The sequence below is a fragment of the Aureobasidium melanogenum genome, assembly GCF_000721775.1.
Source record: "Aureobasidium melanogenum CBS 110374 unplaced genomic scaffold scaffold_20, whole genome shotgun sequence".
Classification (NCBI taxonomy): Eukaryota; Fungi; Ascomycota; class Dothideomycetes; order Dothideales; family Saccotheciaceae; genus Aureobasidium; species Aureobasidium melanogenum.
Genome location: NW_024470072.1, coordinates 375956 through 396170, shown reverse-complemented (window position 1 = coordinate 396170; position 20215 = coordinate 375956). Strand labels below are relative to the sequence as shown.

Genomic DNA, 20215 nt, shown 5'->3' with positions numbered 1-20215 from the left:
GGGTTTCTTTTTCGATCTGGTTGATGAGGCTTATAGTGGTATGACAGCTTTTGTGGAGTTTTGGAGTTGTCGATCGTCGTCAGTGTGGTGCATGTGCATGTTATCCCCGTGCCCTGCATGATTGTGGCGGGGTCTCGTGTCCCGGTATGACGTTTTTGTGGTCTGGCGCGTGCACCTCTGATCCGAGGCAGTCCATGACCTTTTATATAAGAACTCTGCTGCTTGCTATTTCTTTGGAGGTGAACATTCTGAGACATATCAAACCTTATTTTCTGTCCCCTACTATTCTGCACTTTCGGCATTCCTAGACCACAGCGAAGCGAGAGCTGTAGGCTTTGATCGAAACAGTCAAAAATAACCAAAACACCATCGACAACATGTCAAACCATATCGACGTCCCCAAAGAAGACGACGACAAGATCAACAGAACACTCCGCGAGAATTTACCCGATAACATCAACGAAGTAGACCTAGGAAGCAAAGAGCAAAAAGGCATGTATTCCCTCTGCCCTCTTCCCTTCCCCTCACTCTACTACACTCCTTATCTTCTCTCCTCCCCTCTCTTCCCTTCATCCCCAACTCTCATCCTCCCTCCCGCCCTTCCAGACATTCTACTGACAGAATCTTAGGTTTACTCTCCTTCCTCGGCGACCCCCTAGGCAAAGGTCTAGAAAAAGGGCTCTCACCAGTAGGAAACCTAGTAGGGGGAACTGGAGACAGAATGGCAGGGTTCACGAAACAGGATCAGCCGCAGAAGGGAGAGCCGTATGAAAAGTTCGGGGGCAAGGAACAGAATGGGCAGAATCCTTTGGGGTTGTAAGGTGTGTGGGGAAGATATTGCATCTTGAATCAGCGGCATATGTTTTGGTTGTCTGGCAGTCATATGGGAAGCATACTTGGTCTTATTGAAGCGTTTGCATATATCAAGTTCAGCAGCCCGGAATAAGAAGATATCGTTAGCATTGGCAGTGATGTTCGCCAAGAGGTTGCGTCACTCTCGTGGACTGCACATCGTAATTCTTGATGAGTATATCTACTTTTCGTCGAGCAATTGTATGTACAACACATGTGCCAGATAAGACCTCGAAATGGCCGAAGATGTCTCTGCTCGCGATTGCATCGATTCGACCATTCCAGTATTTCCAGTTGCACGATTCCCCAGGAAGGTAAAGATGTTCTGTCTCTGACCACGCGGTGATCCAACTGAGATGTGTCGTCTAGGTGCTGGATAGGTTTTTTAAGCAAGCAAATGCAGCGTGCAGACGATGCGAGTATGAGGAGCCTCAATCGACCCTGATGCTATCTCGAGACATCTCCTTGATCAAATCAAGAACAGAAGCTCCAGTAGACGACGGTCTTCTCGGAACTTGGCCATTCGAAAGGTTTAGTGTCCAGCAAATTATCGATTTTGCTATCCAACATCTGAACAACACAGACCTATCTCCGACGAAGATGCTTGTTCTGGATGATATTACGTATCAAAGCAACACATGCGTGTTGCTATCCAAAAATACACTTACCGATGATCCGCAAAGCTACATACAGGTATGCTCGGATTTTGAGTCTTCGTTAGTGGTTCTGAAAACCATTGAGACTGGCTGTGGTGATGCCGATTCGCAATTAGATACTCAATACCCTGGCTCCGATGGCGTGTTGAGGATCTCGGTGCGAGATAGACTCTGATGTCTCTCAAGGTCACAAGAAGTTGAAATACCAGTTCATTCATCACCACCGCTCCTTCTTGACCGGCGCAAAGAACGGAATGGGGATAGCTGTCGGCTTCCACTTCTCGGATTCATGAGCACAAGAAAATTCGTAAACTCCAGATCCAACCTCGATGCCTTCTTCTTGCTCACCCAGAATTGTGCTTGTTTGCTTATCAGGCATGACAACTCTTGCAGTCGTGTTGGGCGGCACTGTCATGGAGAGTTTGAAATGACCAGCATCAATAGACCACTTGCAACTCAGGACGCCGTAAGGAGTGTCATGTTTGACCTCCGCGTGTGTAAGCGAGCCACCAGGGACAGGTCGAATGAGCGAGTGTTTCCAACCTGGTTCAAGCGGACTGATGCCACCAACGACCTCATGCAACCAATTGACGATCGAGCCCAAAGCGTAGTGATTGAAACTTGTCATCTCTCCAGGATTGATACTGCCATCAGGCAACATACTGTTCCAACGTTCCCAGACAGTTGTGGCTCCCATTGTGATTGGGTAGAGCCACGAAGGACATTCCTTCTCGGATAACATACGATAAGCCAGATTCTGCAGACCAACCAAAGACAACGCATGTGTGACGATTGGAGTTCCGACAAACCCAGTGGCCACCTTGAAGTTTGCCAGCTTGACCGCTCTTTCCAACCTGGCTGCTGCTACTTTTGCCTGGTCAGGCGTCTTGAACAGATCGAAGACGATTGCCAAAGCTAGGCCGGTCTGAGTGTCGGCGACAGGAAGGCCCTCGATGGTGATATATTTCCTGCCGAACGCCTTTTTCAACTTTTTGTGTTCAAGAGTGTATCTGGCGGCTTCTCCCTTGTGTCCAAGAAGATCACTGACAAGACTCATTAGTCGAGTCACATGCACGAGATAGGCATCAGCGACGAAAGTGCCGTCAGTCTTTGCTTCCCCAGGTCTGTCTGGTGGCGCGCTTGGGTCCAGCCAATCGCCGAGTTGATGGAAGGACGGATCCCAGAGATCATCAGTGCCCCTTCTGACACCTTTGTCGAGCCACATCTGCATACTAGGGTACTGTCGCTTCAAGATTTCAATATCGCCAAAGGCACGGTATAGAGACCACGGCAGCAGAATGACCACATCATCCCACACCGCTTGAGGGAACTCGCCCCATGAATGGTCTCCTATATCGGAATCGAGAATGTTGGGGACGACGAATGGAGGTATGCCATTATGCTCTGCTTGCTCAGCAGCAACATCCTCTAGCCAGTGACCGAGCATAGCACCAGTGTCAAACAGAAAGTTGGCTGATGGACCGAAGACTTGTATGTCGCCTGTCCATCCCAAGCGTTCGTCTCTTTGAGGACAATCTGTTGGTATTGACAAAAAATTCCCGCGCATACTCCAGACAGTGTTCTCGTGTAACTTGTTGACGAGCGAGTCTGAACATGAGAACCAGCCAGTGCGCCTCATATCGGTATGCATGACGAGTGCTTCAATACTATCCAGCGTCAATGGGCATTCCTCATCTGACGTTGTCCAGCCTTCAACTTCCACATATCTGAAGCCATGAAAAGTATACCGTGGTGACCAATGCTCAATGCCATCACCGTTCGAGATAATGGTATCTGTCGCTGTAGCACTTCGAAGGGGGCGTACCCCAAGCTCGCCATCTTCCATCACTTCAGCATGGCGAAAAAGGATTTTGTGGTCTGCTGATTTCTGGAGGCGCTTGACAAGTAGTTTTCCAACGAAATTTTGTCCAAAATCGATTATGGTCTTGCCAGACTTGCTTCTGAATATACGCTCGGGTTTCATATGTTGAGTCACTCTGACTGGAGCAACATCGGATGGAAGAAACTTCGCTGTCGTGAATGTTAACACTTGTGTTGACATCCAGTCTGAGACCTGAAGATCAGGGTCATTGGTCCAGCCACTTCGCTTTTCTCTAGCATCGTACAATTCGCCATCATATATGCTGCTGCTGATCAAGGGACCATAACCACACTTCCACGTCTCATCCGTGATGATTTTGATAGCATCGTCTCGCTCTGTTGCGACCACTTCAAGCTGAGCAAATGCTCCCAAAACTTTGCCATAAATGTTGCGTTGGCCAGCCCAACCCAGTCGACCAGCATACCATCCTTCAGCTACTTCAATACCGATGACGTTAGCTCCTGGTCTCAGAAGATTGCGAACATCATGTGTCTGGTAGAGGTGACGGTGTGAATAGCTGGTCCAGCCCGGTGCCATCTCGTCGCTACCAACTCGCTGGCCGTTGATGAAGGCTTGATATACACCATAAGCGGAGACATACAACTTTGCCTTGTCCACCACAGTATCATAGTCAGGCACCGTGAAAGTCTTCCGGAATTGAAGTGGTCGAAGCGGTCCATCAGACTGAGGTTGTGTAGAGCCAATAAAATTTGCGGTAAAGTGGTCTCGAGATGGCACATACCACACAGTAATTTCCTCAGACCACAGTGAAGTCACTGTTTCACCAGATTCGTCCTTACCCTCGACGCGAACTTTGACTCTGCAGCTGCTTTCCAATAACAATGGCTTGCCAGGCCAAGGAACCAGCACTGATTCAGGGCTTTCAACGCATATATCCGGATGAGGTTGACCCCAAGCGGACAACTTGACTCTGTAACCAGTTTGACGCCAGCCCCTTAGTGTAGGGTCCGTTGCTTCGAACCGCCAGGAGAGTCGGGGCTGACGGTGGCCAGTATGAACAGGTAAACTTGAGTCGATATCATGGTGGCTATCCTGCTCTATTATAGGCCTTGAGACCTTGATTCTGGCCATGATATAGTCAGACTTTCTCGCATGATGTGTATCAGTTGTAAGAACGATGCTCAAGGCTGCAAGGAGGAAAGAGCACAGTGGGGTTTCTTCGGCAGCCTCGGTGCAATTCTTGCCGAAGCGCGGTGGCCCCTGCTCTTGCAAGACACAAGCCACCTGCTCCTGCTTCTTTCGACTAACAACCTCAGCATCGCCCTTATCAGTGTCGAGTTGGAGTGATACTAAGAGCTGACGAGCTACACGCTGGTGTCCTGAATGCAGATCCGCCGTCAAGATGGCTTCAATGAGAGATTTTGCAAAATCCAAATCCTTCGCAAGAGTACTGTGCATCTTTATGCGACGAACTCTGACACTCGAGGGTAAGGAAGTCGAGAGTATATGATTACACTGAAGCTTGAAAACCTGCAAGACAGCAAAATATCGATTGCGTATAGTCGTCATGATCATTAAACACGTAATAACTTCTCAAACTAGGTAACGGAAGCCCTTCTGCATGAAGGACAGATCTGTGACTTCCGCCCTCTTCATCAACATTCTCAAACGCTCTGGCGAAAGGTTTGAGCCCTCGTTCTCCAGCTCCTCAAGTGCTTTGTTCTGTCTCTGCAAGTACCAGCGCAAGGTGCAAGCAAGGAAGAATGCAAGGACCAACAATCCAGCCGCAATACCAAGTCCTGGGCGGTAGTAAGGCTTGTCGCCGTTACGGTAAGTGAAAGAAGTCCAGATAGAAGTCGAGTTTCCCAGAGCATTCATGATGGCCAGAGCAGCAGCGCGCTTGGCAGGTGGTCTTGGAATTGAGCTTGAGATCCATGCGAACTGTGTTCCGTTGATGGTGAAGACGAACATCATCAAGAAGAAAGAGAGATAGCGAGGGCCGAAGCCCTTGCAAGTCATGAATACGACCAAGCCAACGATGGCAATAGGGATCGGGTAAACGAAGAACCAAAAGCGGTTGGATCTCTTGTCTGACATCCAGGAGTGGAATAGCGACCAGAAAACCATGAAGATGTATGGTGGTGCAACCAAGAGCAAAGAGATGAAGTTGTTGTAGCCAAGAGACTTTGTGAGTGTTGGGAAGAAGTATTGGTAACCAGCAGCGCCAGTGATGCAGAAGTACATCATGGCAAGAATGTAAGTCTTGGGATCTGCGACAGCCATCTTCACTCCCTTCAACTGCGACATGGCACCTTCCTCGTCCTTGTCGGCTTCGGCGGCATCGAGCGAGAGGCGCTTTATGGCGACGTGCCTCATCTCAGGAGACAGGGCTTTCCAGGTTTCGGGGAAATCAGGCAAAAGGAAGACGATGATTATGCCAACGCCAATGGTAATCACACCTTCGATAATGTATAGCCTGGCCACCAGGTTAGTTGTACTTTCGAAGTATAAATCGCTGCGCTGCACTCACCATTGCCAGGCATCCATTCCATCACGTCCCTTGAGTCCTTTGAGGATACCAGCAGCAATCAAACTGCCGAAGGCACCGCTCAGCAATGAGCCTGCGTAAAACAAGGACATTCTCAAGTTCAGTTCTTTCTTGGTGTACCACTTCGAGAGATAGAAGAGGATGCTACGGCATATCAGTTTCAAGCATCTAGACGCGTTTCTCACCACGAAAACTCACCCAGGAAAGAAGGGTGCTTCAGTAACACCGAGCAAGAACCTCATTGCAAGGATACCGGCGTAGTTGTGGACCTGGCTGGTCACGGCAGATACCAGACCCCAAGCAATAATGAAGAAACCCAAGTACCAGGAGGGACGACCGCAGTAATTCAGCATCAGATTGCTCGGCAACTGCATCAGAATGTAGGAAACGAAGAAGAGCGAAAGGCCAACTTGATATTGGTCACCTTTCAGGCCTAGATCTTTCTCGAGGCCTTGTAGACGAGCGGCGGCGTAGTTGTTGCTGTTTTCGGTATAAGTCCCTGCCAAGGCTTGACAACGACGCACTTGCACTCACCGATCAATGTAGTTCATCAAGTACACCAAAACAACCAGAGGCATAATCAGAAAATCGATCTTGCGACGCAACTTCTTCTCAGTCTCCAATTCCTCAGGGGTCAATACGTTCGCCTCGTTGGGCACGGTCTCCACGTATTCTTCATGCTGGGTGTAGGCCTTCTCATCCAAGATGGTTGGGTGGTTGTGTGTCGCCATGATAGGCGAGAAACGATTGGTAAAGGAGGGAATCAAGAGCTGATACCTAGCGAGCGAACGAAAAAGGACGACCTGCTGTCAGCGGTTATATATGCATCCTGAACATGGCCATGGCTTCCTGCCCAGACCTGGTCCCAAGCCACTAGCTCCACAAACCGTTATGATACATGGATCCCCGCACTCGGCAGATCCGGGGTTGGCACCTTTTCGCGGGGTTGCACGAGTGTCTAGCGCGACATGTGCCTACTTTTCGTTCCTAGACCGTTGCTTGCTTCTGCCTCCCAGACATGGGCGACTGTCACCCTCACTTGTTCTCGATGTATCTTCGGTGACTTTGGTACGTCCTGAGATCCTTGACTGGGCCAGAAGCAGCACCACGCAGCAACAGGTGTTAAAGAGTGGCCAATACGGAACCACACCTACTTCCTCCCAGCTTCGCGGTTCTTGGTTGTTAAGCAAAACACGAGGAATCTCGCGGAAGTTGGCCGAGTCAGCCAAGCAGACTTTCCAACGACTAAAGACCAAAAGCAGCCATCACAAAACCCGCCGGTGTCTCTGGTGTGGGGTATGGGGTTGGTTCACGGCGAGAAGACCGATCACCATATAAACACCTCCGCATCACATGAGCCTTGCAGGATCAAGTGGCTAGAAGTTTATCTCCACCTCTTCTGCTCCGCGGCAGTTGCTCTCTGACCTTTTCGCAAGAAATGACACGCGTTTCTGACTGGAGACATGTTCACGAAAGACATGTCTGGATTTGGAGATGTGATTGTGACAAGCTTTGGTACCTCGAATCTTGCCATTTAGGCAAGACTCGAAGGGCATTTGCTTGCGGGTGAGTGCGGACTTTGCGCCTCGAACGTGCAGGGTCATGTTCTCTTGTCAAGTCTAGTCGACTTGGCAGCTGACCTCATGTTATCAGCTACTTGAAGAAGGCGAGCACGAACACAATGGATGTAGCATTAGAAGCAAAGTGTGGTTTATCTTGAACATGTTCGTTTGCTGAGTTGTGAAGCTCTCTTTGTTCTGGCTGACGGACAAACGCTGGCTCACCAACATCTCCATCCCGCTCTCTACCTTACTGCACTACTATTGCCGAGGGCGTGCCCGGAGGCTGCGCCTAAGAAGGCGGGATGAACGACGCTCTTCTTCCCTCCGTCTTTGCTCTTCTGCCTCTCTGTCTATAGCTTGTTGTCTGATGAACACATCCAAGCCTTCATGCACCGCCTGTTTGCCTTGGAGCTGGCAACCTGTGGTATACCACTCTTTTGTATACCGCCAATCATCTGCATACTGATCGCCTGGTTCCGTCACTATGTAGCCTCGATCAAGCTTGAATTGTTCGAGGGTGAGGGTTTGAGAGATCCAGAAGAGAAGACGGTCCCAGTCTCCGATAAGAATCAACTGCGAAAGAGTCAAGCGTTTCAACGAAGGCTTGTGAAACTCAAGGAACTCGCGCAGCTGTTGTGCTGTCAAGCATAGCTTGTTCAGTGATATCTCCTCCAGAGCGTCATACCAGCGCAGCCAGGAGACCTTGTCCAACAACAATCCTTCGAACCGGCGAGGATCACAATCTGAATGCAATGAGAAGCATTTGAGATTTTTCGGCGTCCTTTCGATGATTGCTGGTAACAAACCAGGAGCCAGATCATTCTTCCGACCATAGATCGTGTGCCATTTGATGTCGATATGGAATTCTTCGCCAGGCATGTGTAGTGGTCTTCTTGATTGCCGAATGTGCGGGGCTTTGTACCACTCGCGGCCACGCGGCGATGGTTTTACGGAATCTATGGCAACCTCGAGCCTTCTGACGATGCATTCGGTTGAAGATACAGCATCCAGCATCAGCCGCAGTGTCGAAAGCATGTCGGGTTCTTCGAAAACCTGGTGAGCAGACTTTCCAGTTTCTTCCAAGGTTTCTTTCAGACCAATTGGCCTATATGGCATGGAAAGTCGCTGTGCTGCTATCGTTATGGGATGGCCATGTCCTTCAAGGAATTTGAAAGCTTCCTTCAGAAGCTCGAGAGCAGCTCCAGACTGTGCGAAGTCGTGTTGTTCTTCGATCAGCTCCAGGAACCATTTCATCTCGCGTCTCCTGCGATTCGTCTCGACCATCTCCTTGTAGTCAACCGCCGTCGCAAGCCGCGCAGCCAATCTCTCCAGCGAAGATGTATGAGCCCTTGCGCTGAGCAATTGCACCTTGCGAACTTGCGGTCCAAAGATTGGGTGCTTGCAGATGTCTACTAGTGCCTGCAGACTCTTTCTCGTCATCATGACAAAGGGATCCTTAATATATCTTTGAGCAAACTCTGTCGTAGCAACAGCATTAAGCTCTCTGCAGGTTAGTCTGATGACTGCAAGGTCGTTGGCTGTCAAATCCTCATCCGCGCACATTATCGTCAAGACTTCGTTGGGCAGCGAAAGCAAGCGTAGGCCACCAACTCTGCCTGTGTACAGGATCCATTTCCTGGAGGAGCACCATTAGTCAGGATCTGCTGTAAGCGATCGTTCTGGTGTTAGACTCACATCTTGGGTAGGAAATTCGTAGCACGGTTCTGGTCCGATGTGATAAGTTTGAGAAGAGGTAAGTTCAACAGTATAGCAGTCACGGCTGATTTAATACTGAATCACTTGACAGATCGATAGCGAGTCGGAGCTAGAAGATTCGAGTTCTCTTTTGATATGTCTGAGGCCAGTACGAATCAGAAAGGCAAAAGTCAGAGATGTCACTGAAAGCTCTGCACGTCTCTTCGAAAGACAAAGAACTTGACATAGCAATCTAGAAGGAGACAGATCTTTCTTAAGTATACTTTTGCAATTGGAAAAACGAGTTGGCTGTGGACTACCGTCACTCAATAAAGAAAGAGAAAAGCGTTTGAGACATGTACCACAACACGTCAGCATTTTCTTTTCCCTTTTGGGTCTCGTTTGTGGGATCATGCAAGATAATTTGTTTGCTATCTGCTTTGTCTAATATACAATTTGAAATCTTTGTTAAGTCCTCTCTCCTGGCCACTGCTCTCTCTGGATTTCCTTGCTCAATGTTCACTTTTCTGCATTTCGGCAGCAGTTTTCAAGGTAGCTCCTGGTTGCCGGGGAGACTTCTTTCGGACAGATAAGTCCATTGTGTTCTTGAACTAAAGTTATTTCCGATGCGATCCATTATGAGGGAGTGCGACGGATGAGGTTGTCAAGTCCGTCACGGGTGCTCTGTTTACCCTCGAAAGAGTTGGTTGGGGGAGCTCTCCAAGCTTGTTGTTTTGGTAAGAAGACGCCTCTGCTTGTGGTATTGTTACGGTTGATCGTGTGTGGATCAGCAACATGTAGCTTTTCCAGTTCGAGCTCCTTGCGCATCCATTTCAGGCATTTTCTCCAGGATCCGAGCAGTGTGATCTTGGAGAGCTTGACACTCTCCAGAGTCTTCTTGTATCTCTCCATCAGCAGCTCAAGACTTTCCAGTGTGCATGGCACATCTTGTAGGATCAGCACTCGAAGCTTGAAGCTGGATTTTAAACTGAAGAGCTTGGTAACACGCTCCAATGTACTCATACCGACAGGCCTTATGCCTGTGCAGCTTGTCCCGAAAGCAAGTTCCTGTAACCTGGGTACAGCTTTGAACAGTTCCTCGATGGATCCGAAGGATACTGGACATCTCAAAGAATCGAGATCCAAGTCGAGATGGAATATTGTCAGATTTGAGTAAGCACCGCTAAGAAGTTGCATCATGATGCTGTCCACAGTCGGGTTGCTGGTGTGGGGCTTGACCTGGGAACGACGACTCATCTTCAACTTGAGGCCGTTCATCGGGACGCGATCGCCAGAGCTCAACTTCGCGACAACCTTTTCGATCAACTTAAGAGAGCTCTTCATCTTTGGTTCGAAGTCTGGTAAGTAGGTAATAGGTTTGCTCAAGTTTCCATCATAGTAGTGAGTCATGACTGGAAGCCCGGCAACTCTTCTTGAATCTACGTACTGCAAGTCGTTGACGACTTTGATTGTTACTGGGTGTTTGAGTTCTCTCAAGGCAGTGGTGAATAATTCTTCGGTATCTCCAGAAGCCGCCAATAGAGCTTGTTCTTGCAAGATCCTTGCATAGTCGCTGATGATCGTGAGGTCGTCAACCAGTGAGCTGCTGTTACTGTAACGCGTGACAGCAGTTTCCGTGTCGGAAACACGCTTAGTGAGGCCACGGATGTCCACTATTGTGGCTAAAAAGCCAATGGATTTGATGTGAGGGCTCAAGATCGGATTCTTGCAGATGTTCACCAGGAACTGTAAACCGCCCCGAGATGGGAAAATGAATGGTTTCATGAGAAAGAGTTTCACGAACTCCACCGTCGCAGCCGAACATGTTTCTTTCGAAGTCAGACGCAGTGACTTAAGATCACACTTACTCAAGCTTGGATTGCTGAAGACGATTGCCAGTACTTCATTGGAGCATGAAAGAAGTCCTGCAGCCGATGCCATGGTTGATGGACTGGTATGATATCTTATGATGTTGATGCAGTGGAGGAAGAGGTTCGTGGTGGGCAGATTGTTTTTATGGTCAAGTAGTGATGAGTTGAAGTGCTATGTGCGAAGAGTTGGGAGTGAGTTGCTCATTTTAGTAGTGATGATACAGTAGAAAGATGGTGAAAGGTCAGAAATATGAGTAAATTGAGCCCTTACTGGAGTGGCTCTCAGCTGTCCAGCTCCGAAATCTGTGAATTGTCTCACTAATTCAAAACCGAAGTGACGATGTGCTTCGGAGAGAGAAGGAGCGATCATAACTGCACGTTCAGTCCAATGCGGGTATCTCGGTGGAGACTACCCTGATCACCAGCAGATTGTGCATTACTACAGCCACAAACTTTCTGGTACTGCGAGTTGGGGAGACCTCTTGCCATCAAGGTATCTGGCTGGATCACAATTCCAGCAGCAATGACGGTCAAATGGTTCTTGCAAGTGGGAGAAGAGATTGTTGATTGCGTACTGTACAAGAGAGAAAATTCGAGAAAAAAACAACAAAAAGACGCAGCCTGCATTGGCTCGATCTGCCTTCTTCTACTTAATCTGAGCCCATGAATTCTCCACGGAGATACTGAATGTCATCAGCGTCGAGCCAATACTCCTCACGATCAAGGTCCTGATCTCCTGCGAACCATCTCTTCAGGTAGTCTAGGAATTCCTTCGTTTCGAGACATACTGCATCTCTCCCATTGGCTCCAAAACCGCCAGAAAACCACGGAGATGCTTTGACCACCATACCATTCATAGGCTGCTCCATAGTAAGCATAATCAGTATGCACAGCTTCTCAAAATGGAGGTTTTGTCCGATCCACATCAAGAGGTCATTCCAATCTCCGATCAGTGGAGCTTTGATGATTGCCAACTCCTTCAAAGTATGCTTGTGTTTCTCCAGAAACCACAGAAGATCTGTTGCACGAATCGATATACCTTCCAGATGGACATGAGCGAGAGCATCGGATGTGATCGACCCAAGTACCTGGGTTGCCGAGTTGAGAAAGGAATCACAGGATTCTTCATATGCGTAGGTAGTCCCTGGCTGATTCTGGTCAAATGTAGTCAAGTAGAGTTTCTCCAGACCTCTAGCATGAGGCAATGTTGCCCGAAGAACACTTTCCAAGCCACGCAGCAGAGGACGACCGTGCAAATCGATCTTGATGTTCTTCAACGCAGTCAACGCCTTGGATACAGTCTCAATTGCAGAACGGCCAAGGTGCAAGTCACGCCAATATTCACCTGGTGTCTGCAGACTGAGACTTGACACTTTACAGCCGCTCGCAACGACCGCTTGGAGCATCTTCATGAGACTGAAAGCCAGTCCGTCTTGATTGAGTACATTGTCCCGAACGTCTTCTTCGGAGCGTGTGAACTTATTGGTGGCAGTGAGAAAGCCCATGGGTCGCAATGATTTCCAACTCGTTCTTCTTTCCAGGGTTCTCATGTTGTTTCCTGGGAAGCTTATGCTGACAGACTTGTCGTGGGAAAGGAGCGAGCAAAAGACTTCGTTGAGAAGTTCTGCGGCTTTGCCAGAGCTTTCAAATTCGTACTCTTCCTCGAGATACTCTAGGTAAGTATTCATATCTTTTCTTGTCTGTCCTATGGCTAACGGGTTTCTTTGGAACATTGAGGCGCTCAGATCGTGGCCCAGCTGGTGGACAAGATTCTCGTTGAATCGGAAAGGATAAAAGACGACTTCCTGTACGCGCACACCAATGAGAGGATGATTGCATAACTCTGCTAGAGCTTCTAGGCTTGACTGAGTGAACATGGCGACCGGCTTGTCGAGATAAACCCGTGCAAACTCTGTGGTGGCAGGCGAGTACAGATGCGTACAAGTCAGGCGAAGATTTGATATGTGCATTGGCTCTAGATCTGAGTCTTCGGGAGTCATGGGAAGTAGAGCCACAAATCTGCAGATTCTTGCTAGGATTTCAGTGGGCAGTGAAAGCAAGTCCGGTGGCGACTTGCGTAACGAGGACATGCTAGAGACCTGTCAACAGATGAAAAGGTCAACACAACCATAAGAGATCTTACGTTTTGGGGTGCGCAGCCAGAAAAGTGAAGGGTCTTCTGGTAATCTAACTTGCGAAAAATGATAGACTTTGTGTTTTGTGATGCGCAGCAAGTGCAGCGAGTGGTTACTGCGATGCTTTGAAAAGGGTTGTCAAATTTTGTCAAGCAGTGGTGCGCAATGACAAGAGAATGGCGCCTTCAGCCTGCGTCCAGAGGTGAAGAGTCGTGAATTGATCGTTGCGAAGATGGAACAGCGTCTGGCGGTAGAGGAGCTGCGAAAAGAGGGTGGTCTGACAGGCTGGAGTGATATGTCTGAGTGTTTGCGACGTGTGAATAGTCGCGACAAACAAAGAGAAAGCGCTGAGGGAGGAGCTTTGTAAGTTGGCAAGCAAGAGAAGGTGATAAGGTGACAAACAAGTGCGCGCTTTGAGAAAAGAGTGGGACGAGGATGGAAGCACTATCTCGGAAAAGCGCGAGTTGGGCGGGTGAAAAGCAATCAAGGTAAGAAAGTAGGGAGCCCAAGGGAGATATCGACTGATTTGATTTGGTTTTCTTTGTTCACACCTGGTCTAGTATACATGACTTGTTCTTGGTCGCTCCCATCTTGCTCTTAGCGATTTTTCATATATGGACTTCTCACGTCCGCTTGCATCGCACTTCTTGGTCTTGTTCCCAATTTCAACGCTCCTGATCTCAAAGCTCTCCCTGATAATGCTCTCCATCTTCCTCTCTCTTGCTCTGCAGTAGCTGATCCAGACCAACGCGAACATCATCAGGGCTATTCCACGAGCCGCAACCTGACCAGTATTGAATAGACCCGTCAGAGTCCTCGGCTTCGAACTCGCTTACATCCATATACCATGGGCCACGAAGTGAGAACATCCGAAGGCTGAGGTTGTCTCGGATACACTCGACAATTTCAGCCCAAGCCCCAATCAGTCCGACGGACTCGAGCAACAGCTCTTTTAGGGTTCGGCGATGCTCGAGCAGGAAGTTCTTGAGAAGCTCTGGCTTACAGACCAGTGAATTCAAGTGAACTCGGCGTAAAGAACTAGACCGTAAGGATCCGAGTATTGCTTCGGTTGTTTGACACGACTCTGTGGCGTGGTATACTTCTGGACTGATATCAGGGTATTCTGTAGTGTGGAGTTCCAGCTCCGAGAGGTTCTCTGCTAGTCTGAGCGCACCGCAGATGCCGGCAGTATACTCAGGCACATAGCTGCCAATTAGAAGCTGCATACACTCCAACACAGCAAATGCAGCAGTGTTTTTGGCAATCTCAGCAATGTCAATATCAGGATTGGGATCCGTGACCTGATCGTCAGGGATCTGACAGATGAACTTATTGATCCTGCATTGGCTGCGCTGGGCGGCAACGAGCAGTGTACGGAACGTTTTCTTGAACTGGTAATTCAAACCGTTGCCCCATCCCCTGTTGTGGCCAATGGGTAGCATATGAGTGGTCGCCATCAGAGCCATGCTGACAGGCTTGTTGTGTTGTTTGATCAATCTCAACGCCTCGGCTATGAGTTTTGCAGCACTACCATGGTCATCTAAATGGAACTCTTCTCTGTAGGCGTCCAGATACTCTTGTAGGTCATGTTCTGCAGAATCCATCTCCTCAATGTCTCTGGCCTGGACCGAATTTGTAAGCTGTTGATACATCCATGTAGGACCATATTCGTCTAAGCGATACGCGTCGACTGAGATACCGCTAACACGAGGTCCGAAAAGAGGATGTGCGCAGATCTCGATTAGTGCTCCAAGGCTGTATTTGGTCATCATGACAAAGGGGTCTCGAAAAAATCTTTTGCCGAATTCGAGCGTAGCAGGTATGTAAAGATGTTTGCAAGCGAGACGGGCGGATGTCAGCCATACTTTCCCATCCGAGTATCTTCTTTCGCGATGGTCGTCGACAGCGAAGGTACAGATCTTTGTCAAGATCTCATTGGGCATCGACAGCAAATTAGGGGCCGGTCTCGTAGTGTCCGACATTCTGTGCAAGCATTCATGTTAGCACTTTTCCATTTCTAAACAAGTAGGAGCCTTACGTGTCTGGATGCGCAACAGTTGAAGCGGCGTGTCGATGTAGTAAGATTGTGTTTGCGCTGGCGCGGATCACTTCCGAGTGATGAACAGTAAAATATGCGCGGGGATGACTTGTGATGATCAAGGTGCGCGTTGGCGTGATGAGAATACTGCAGAGTTGCAGGTGTGCCAGCTGAGGATGTTGAAGTGGAGTTGTGAATAAACAAGTGGTGCAGAGGAAGGCTCCGCAGATCGGAAGGATGAAAACGCGATCAGGTGGAAGAAATATTTTCAAACAATCCTTGCGTGATGAAGCAAAGAAGAGGTGCTCCAAGAACTGCGAGGCTGAATAGGATGAAAACAAAGCGATGGGAACAGTGACTGCAACAATCGAGCCTGACCAATCCAGTCTGCCCAGCCTAGCAAGAAAGTGCAAAAGAGAAAGAGGCACAGCACTGAATCGAACCCCTGGCCTTGACTTCCAGGCAAATACGGTGTATTGAAAGTTTGAAACACTGCTGTACGGAAGAGAACAGCCGTATGAGTCTTCTTGTGCAGTCCTCTTCTCCATGGTAGATTATTGACTGGAACCTTGAAAGAGAATGCTTGCTGTTGTTTGATATACAGAGAAACACAATAACATGGCTGGCAGAAAAAAAAAAAGACCCACTGGGTAGACAGCAGAGCTTATCCGCGACAGGGCACGCTCTGCCGGTCATGCGCTGCTCAATCTGATTATGTTGTAACTTACGGTGCCACCCTTGGGCCACAACCCCAATTTGTGGTTATAATATGAGACCGAGCAAAGCTCAATATAAACCTTGAAAAGAAAGTGAGAGTTCGACTCATTGAACCACATGATGTGAGTTGGCGAATGGACGTAGATGGCTGTTCGTCCAGTGCAAGACTCTCGAATATCCACCACATATTCATTCATTCCGTCAGCCAGTGGTGGCAGCGATAACAAGAGGCCCAAATCTGTCGAACCCCTTCCTCGGAAATGCCTGCTGTCCTCGCAAACAGGGGTATCTTCTCGTACAACTCCCGAGCCATGTGCACATACGTGAACAGCTTTTTTGAACTCTTGTGTTGATCGCACAACTCGTTCAAGCAAGCTCTGACTGCAACAGATCCCTCAAGATCAGTGACTCCACTGTGCCACGGCACTCCAGGTCGGTTTATTGTTAAAGCTCGCCAATCATTGTCCAAGATTACACGAATGTCTCCCAAGGTGACGCTGTTTAGTGCAATGTTATCGCGAGTCCAGGCCATGATCCTGCTGAGAGATGTCTCGCTTGATGCAGGAAGGCTGACGAGAAGGTTTTGGAGATGGACTTGCTGGAGTGTATGCTTATGCTCTATCAGGAACTCCTGAAGCTTCTCAACTGGCACCAGCATTCCATTTAGATCCAGAACCTCAAGAGCAGGAAGTCGGATCTGGCCCAGGAGAACATCACCGCGAATGTAATCTGTACACGTTAAGTTGGGGATAATGTAATTTCCCAAGCTCAGAGAAGAGAGCTTTTTCGCTTTGTCTATGAGCTTCAGCAAAGCTATCGAGCCATCCGAACGAACTCTGGAGATACAACCCCTAAACCGAGCAGTGGTCAGATTAGAGATCAGTCGGTGATTGATTTCGAGAGGATCATGCCAACTACGATCGTACAGGCTCGTGTCACTGAAGTCGTGTGTTTCGATACCTTGGACTTTACAACCACTTTCGTCGGCTAATTCAAGCAGGTTTTCTAGTATCTTGCCAGTCTATCCAGTTTAGTTGCTCGCGTAAAGCACTCGTGGCCTTGCTCTTGAGGCCAATAGGATAGTGTCAGGGCGTTGATCCGGTCGAAATGTCTCAACACAAAGGACAAGCGGTCTTGCATGCTCAGATAGCAAATCGAATGCAGTCCTCAGAAGTTTCGTAGCCTCCTCTGATGTTCGAAAAGGTACATTTTCTCTTACAAGAATCTTGGCAGCCTCCTCGACTCTTTCCTCGGGTGTTTGGTGAACTTTGAATAGTTTGTCGGGTTCTAACAAAGCCATAGCTATTCCTTTTCGCAAGAGTCTCCACAACTCGATCCATGTCTGCATAAGCACGCAGTCGAACCTTGCGAACTCTAGGACCGAAGATAGGATGTCGACAAATTTCAACCAAAGCCTCGAGACTTTTAGCGAGACATCATGATGAATGGTTCTGAGAGGTATCTTTGAGGAAACACAGGACTGACTTGATCTCGAAGCTGTTTGCAAGTAAGGCGGAGCTTCGACAATGGGCACTCTTCAGAAAAAGCGTCATCTGCAAAAGTGGTGATCATCTCCATTACTCCAGTGGGTACAGAGAGGAGTGGAGAAGGTCTATGACCCACAGATATCGACGTTAGATTCATGGTAACAAGAGCAGCCATAGTTGGAAAGGTAAGGATGACTGAGATGGAAGTGCTTTGCAAAGCAAACGCTCCAGAGATGAGATATCAGATATGTGCCTGTAACTGTGGTACACGTGGGTTTAATTGAATTGATTTGAGCAACATCTCGATGTGTTAGAAACGGGCCTTGGACGTCAGATATCAGACATCGAAGGCCATATCCCGAAGAGCGCGATGGTCTCGAATTCATACAGACATGTGTATGGAATGATTCATTGAGCAAATGAGTAGAGCGAGAAGCACATCGGGACATGCAAGACAGGTGATTGTTGGTCGCAGGTCTTGAATTGGAGACATTGAAGAAGTCTTGAGGTTGCACTTCCTGAGCTTGGCAGTCACATGCGGCATCCGGACTTCCATCATCGTCTTTGCCCATGTTCATTTCAAGGTGAAACAATAAAATAGGTGCTGATTATGGATAATTATATCGAGTATATAAGATAGAGAAGCAATGCACCATGAAAGAAGTAGAAAACGATGAAGATAAAACATCTCAGAATGTCAGTAGTAGGGTATCTGCGCTTTCGCTAATGCAACAAAAATGAAGCCACACCAAATAGGAGGTAACCAAATCCACAAGAAGCACACACGAGGAACGAATGTTCAACCCTTCCTGAGCTTGATGCCAGAAAGTAGTCTCACGCTATTCCAAACACTTTCGGTGACCTTGACAGGGATTTTTCGGCCCTTCAGCCGTTGATCGATCAGCCACAGTCCGACAACAAACTCGTCCCGTTGGAGCCTTCCGCATTTCTGGTTGTCGACCAAATCCCAGATCAACTCCAACTCATGGGGAGGTAACCGGCTCCGCAGCCAAATGTCTTTTGCTACGATATCCGCGATCTGGTCACAAACATCAGATCGAATTCTATCGCTCTCTTTGGACTCAGGGTGTGCAGTAAGCACAACTAGCTCTGAAGCGGTATATTCAACATGAAGGCCCCTGTTGGCTGCCCAAAGGCCCTCGTAGCGTTTCCGTTCAGTTTGAGTGACACTGTCTCGCCAGCGTTTCCTGTCGCCTTCGTGATGCTTGTTGGGGTGTTTCTTCACCCATCGCTTTTTCTTGTGCTTGGAGTAGGGATCCTCATCCGAATCGCTTTCGGAGTCAGAGGTGGGCTTGCGCATTGTATGGCGCATGCCCTTCTTGGGACTAGGAGTACGGGCGAAAAGTTTGTGATGAGACGTGCGTCGACCTGGTAGCGAGGATGGGAGCTTTGTGGGCGATGGCGCTCGAGACGATGCAAGACTGGAGGCGACAATTGCGTTGGCTAGCGAGTCGCCAGATTTGAGGGGTGTCATACGACGAGGGTGGAGCTGGTGATAGACAGCCGCGATGGAAGGATGATCAGGGTGGGTCAAATGATTGGGGCTGTAATTCCGATGGATGGGTATGGGCTTCGTAGTGGAGGTCGACAGGTGTAAGGGATCAGGAGAAGACGAGCGCCGACGTGTCACATTCTTCTCAGATATGGTGCGCGAGGGCGGTTGTACGCGGATCGAGGGTTCTGTGAGCTCTTGAACTTTGCTGTCGGCACGTTGGATGGTACGAGGAGGTGGCGGCAGACTCGGTTTGTGTGGCTGATCTGGCGACAAATGATCCCTAGCGGACTCGTAGGCCTCATCGCCAGAACTCTCGTTGTACGTCTGCTCTAGACGGGTGGTAATAGGCTCAAGGGTCTGATTGCGTAGAAGAAAAGTCTTGCGCAGCGGTTTCGGAGATTTGATGGCCGGCGACGGGGGAGTTTCCTTGCGCTCGAACAGTTCGACCAGCGAAGTTGTTGGCGGGATAGGGGTAAGGTCCAGCGTTTCAGGCGACTTTCTCTTGGACGCGGTGGGCGAAGGGAGGTTCCCAGCCGCGCGAACCGGCGGTTTGACCGGCGGCTGGGCGAGCGCATTGTTGACGGTAACAGCGGAGCGAGCGGCAGCGATGGTAGCGGACAGGCTCGACGTCGAAGCATTCGTCTTGTGCGGTGGTCTTTTTGGCAGCCTCAGGTGATCCGGTGATGTGCGGGTGCTGGCGGGGCCGTCATGGTGAGCGACCGGGTGATGAGCCGTTGATCGAACATTCTGCTGTCGTCTCTGGGTTGGAACCGGCGGCGGAGAGCGCTTATTGAGATACTTTAGAGCCTCGTGTGGTGGTAGCGACTTGATGAAAGCCAGGTTGGCGCCAGACAGAGCGGCGTCACGCGAGGCTTGAGAGCCATTCGGACTCGAACGCAGAGGTTGCCTAGGGCTCCCCATTGGCCATGCGAGGGAGCGTTCCTTTGGTGAAGATCATCGGTCGCGAAAGAGCAGGTGCGATGGGTTGATTTTTCTTTGTTTAGGAAGGCCCGTTGTCAGGTCCTTGGTCCTTGCCCTGGTCGTAATCCGTCGGGCTGTGCTTGCTTCTGCCCGCCTAAACACATCAGCGTCCACTTAATATACACCACATGACCGCGCGTCAACCAGAGCGCGTCTCCCAGCGCTATTAGTCTCACTGCTACCTTGAATCTCACTGTATTCGATCATCAACAAAGCGGAGCACTCAACTTGCTTCGCATCAACAGCACAAAATGCCTACCTCAGATGTCGACATGCACGAGCGAGACGATTTTGACGACGACGGAGATGGAGAT

General features: G+C 49.1%; 9 protein-coding genes across 9 annotated transcripts; 2 read left to right on the top strand and 7 right to left on the bottom strand.

Moving 5' to 3' along the window:
• Positions 1-628: 628 nt before the first annotated feature.
• M437DRAFT_54663 (uncharacterized protein) lies at positions 629-820 on the top strand (the record flags this gene model as incomplete). The annotated part of the gene is made up of 1 exon (XM_041022735.1): positions 629-820. A coding segment is annotated over one exon (192 nt), but the record flags the coding sequence as incomplete, so codon positions are not given.
• Positions 821-1088: 268 nt separating this feature from the next.
• Positions 1089-1683, top strand: M437DRAFT_77470 (uncharacterized protein; the record flags this gene model as incomplete). Its single annotated transcript, XM_041026815.1, has 2 exons — positions 1089-1166; positions 1222-1683. The coding sequence occupies 2 exons, from the start codon at positions 1089-1091 to the stop codon at positions 1681-1683; spliced, it is 540 nt and encodes a 179-aa protein (XP_040877421.1).
• Positions 1684-1725: 42 nt separating this feature from the next.
• M437DRAFT_54655 (uncharacterized protein) lies at positions 1726-4482 on the bottom strand (the record flags this gene model as incomplete). The annotated part of the gene is made up of 1 exon (XM_041022734.1): positions 1726-4482. One exon carries the CDS (start codon positions 4480-4482, stop codon positions 1726-1728), a length of 2757 nt encoding a protein of 918 aa, XP_040877420.1.
• Positions 4483-4944: 462 nt separating this feature from the next.
• M437DRAFT_77468 (MFS general substrate transporter) lies at positions 4945-6630 on the bottom strand (the record flags this gene model as incomplete). The annotated part of the gene is made up of 4 exons (XM_041026814.1): positions 4945-5827; positions 5882-6043; positions 6098-6379; positions 6434-6630. The coding sequence occupies 4 exons, from the start codon at positions 6628-6630 to the stop codon at positions 4945-4947; spliced, it is 1524 nt and encodes a 507-aa protein (XP_040877419.1).
• Positions 6631-7719: 1089 nt separating this feature from the next.
• M437DRAFT_54411 (uncharacterized protein) lies at positions 7720-8577 on the bottom strand (the record flags this gene model as incomplete). Its single annotated transcript, XM_041022687.1, has 1 exon — positions 7720-8577. The coding sequence occupies one exon, from the start codon at positions 8575-8577 to the stop codon at positions 7720-7722; it is 858 nt and encodes a 285-aa protein (XP_040877418.1).
• Positions 8578-8814: 237 nt separating this feature from the next.
• Positions 8815-11097, bottom strand: M437DRAFT_54477 (uncharacterized protein; the record flags this gene model as incomplete). The annotated part of the gene is made up of 2 exons (XM_041022698.1): positions 8815-9077; positions 10821-11097. Coding segments are annotated over 2 exons (540 nt in total), but the record flags the coding sequence as incomplete, so codon positions are not given.
• Positions 11098-11677: 580 nt separating this feature from the next.
• On the bottom strand, positions 11678-13117 carry M437DRAFT_86857 (uncharacterized protein; the record flags this gene model as incomplete). Its single annotated transcript, XM_041028539.1, has 1 exon — positions 11678-13117. The coding sequence occupies one exon, from the start codon at positions 13115-13117 to the stop codon at positions 11678-11680; it is 1440 nt and encodes a 479-aa protein (XP_040877416.1).
• Positions 13118-13842: 725 nt separating this feature from the next.
• On the bottom strand, positions 13843-17579 carry M437DRAFT_68298 (uncharacterized protein; the record flags this gene model as incomplete). Its single annotated transcript, XM_041025092.1, has 6 exons — positions 13843-15145; positions 15201-15596; positions 15929-15997; positions 16241-16938; positions 17137-17259; positions 17403-17579. The coding sequence occupies 6 exons, from the start codon at positions 17577-17579 to the stop codon at positions 13843-13845; spliced, it is 2766 nt and encodes a 921-aa protein (XP_040877415.1).
• A 624-nt stretch (positions 17580-18203) lies between these two features.
• On the bottom strand, positions 18204-19841 carry M437DRAFT_77467 (uncharacterized protein; the record flags this gene model as incomplete). Its single annotated transcript, XM_041026813.1, has 1 exon — positions 18204-19841. The coding sequence occupies one exon, from the start codon at positions 19839-19841 to the stop codon at positions 18204-18206; it is 1638 nt and encodes a 545-aa protein (XP_040877414.1).
• Positions 19842-20215: the final 374 nt, after the last annotated feature.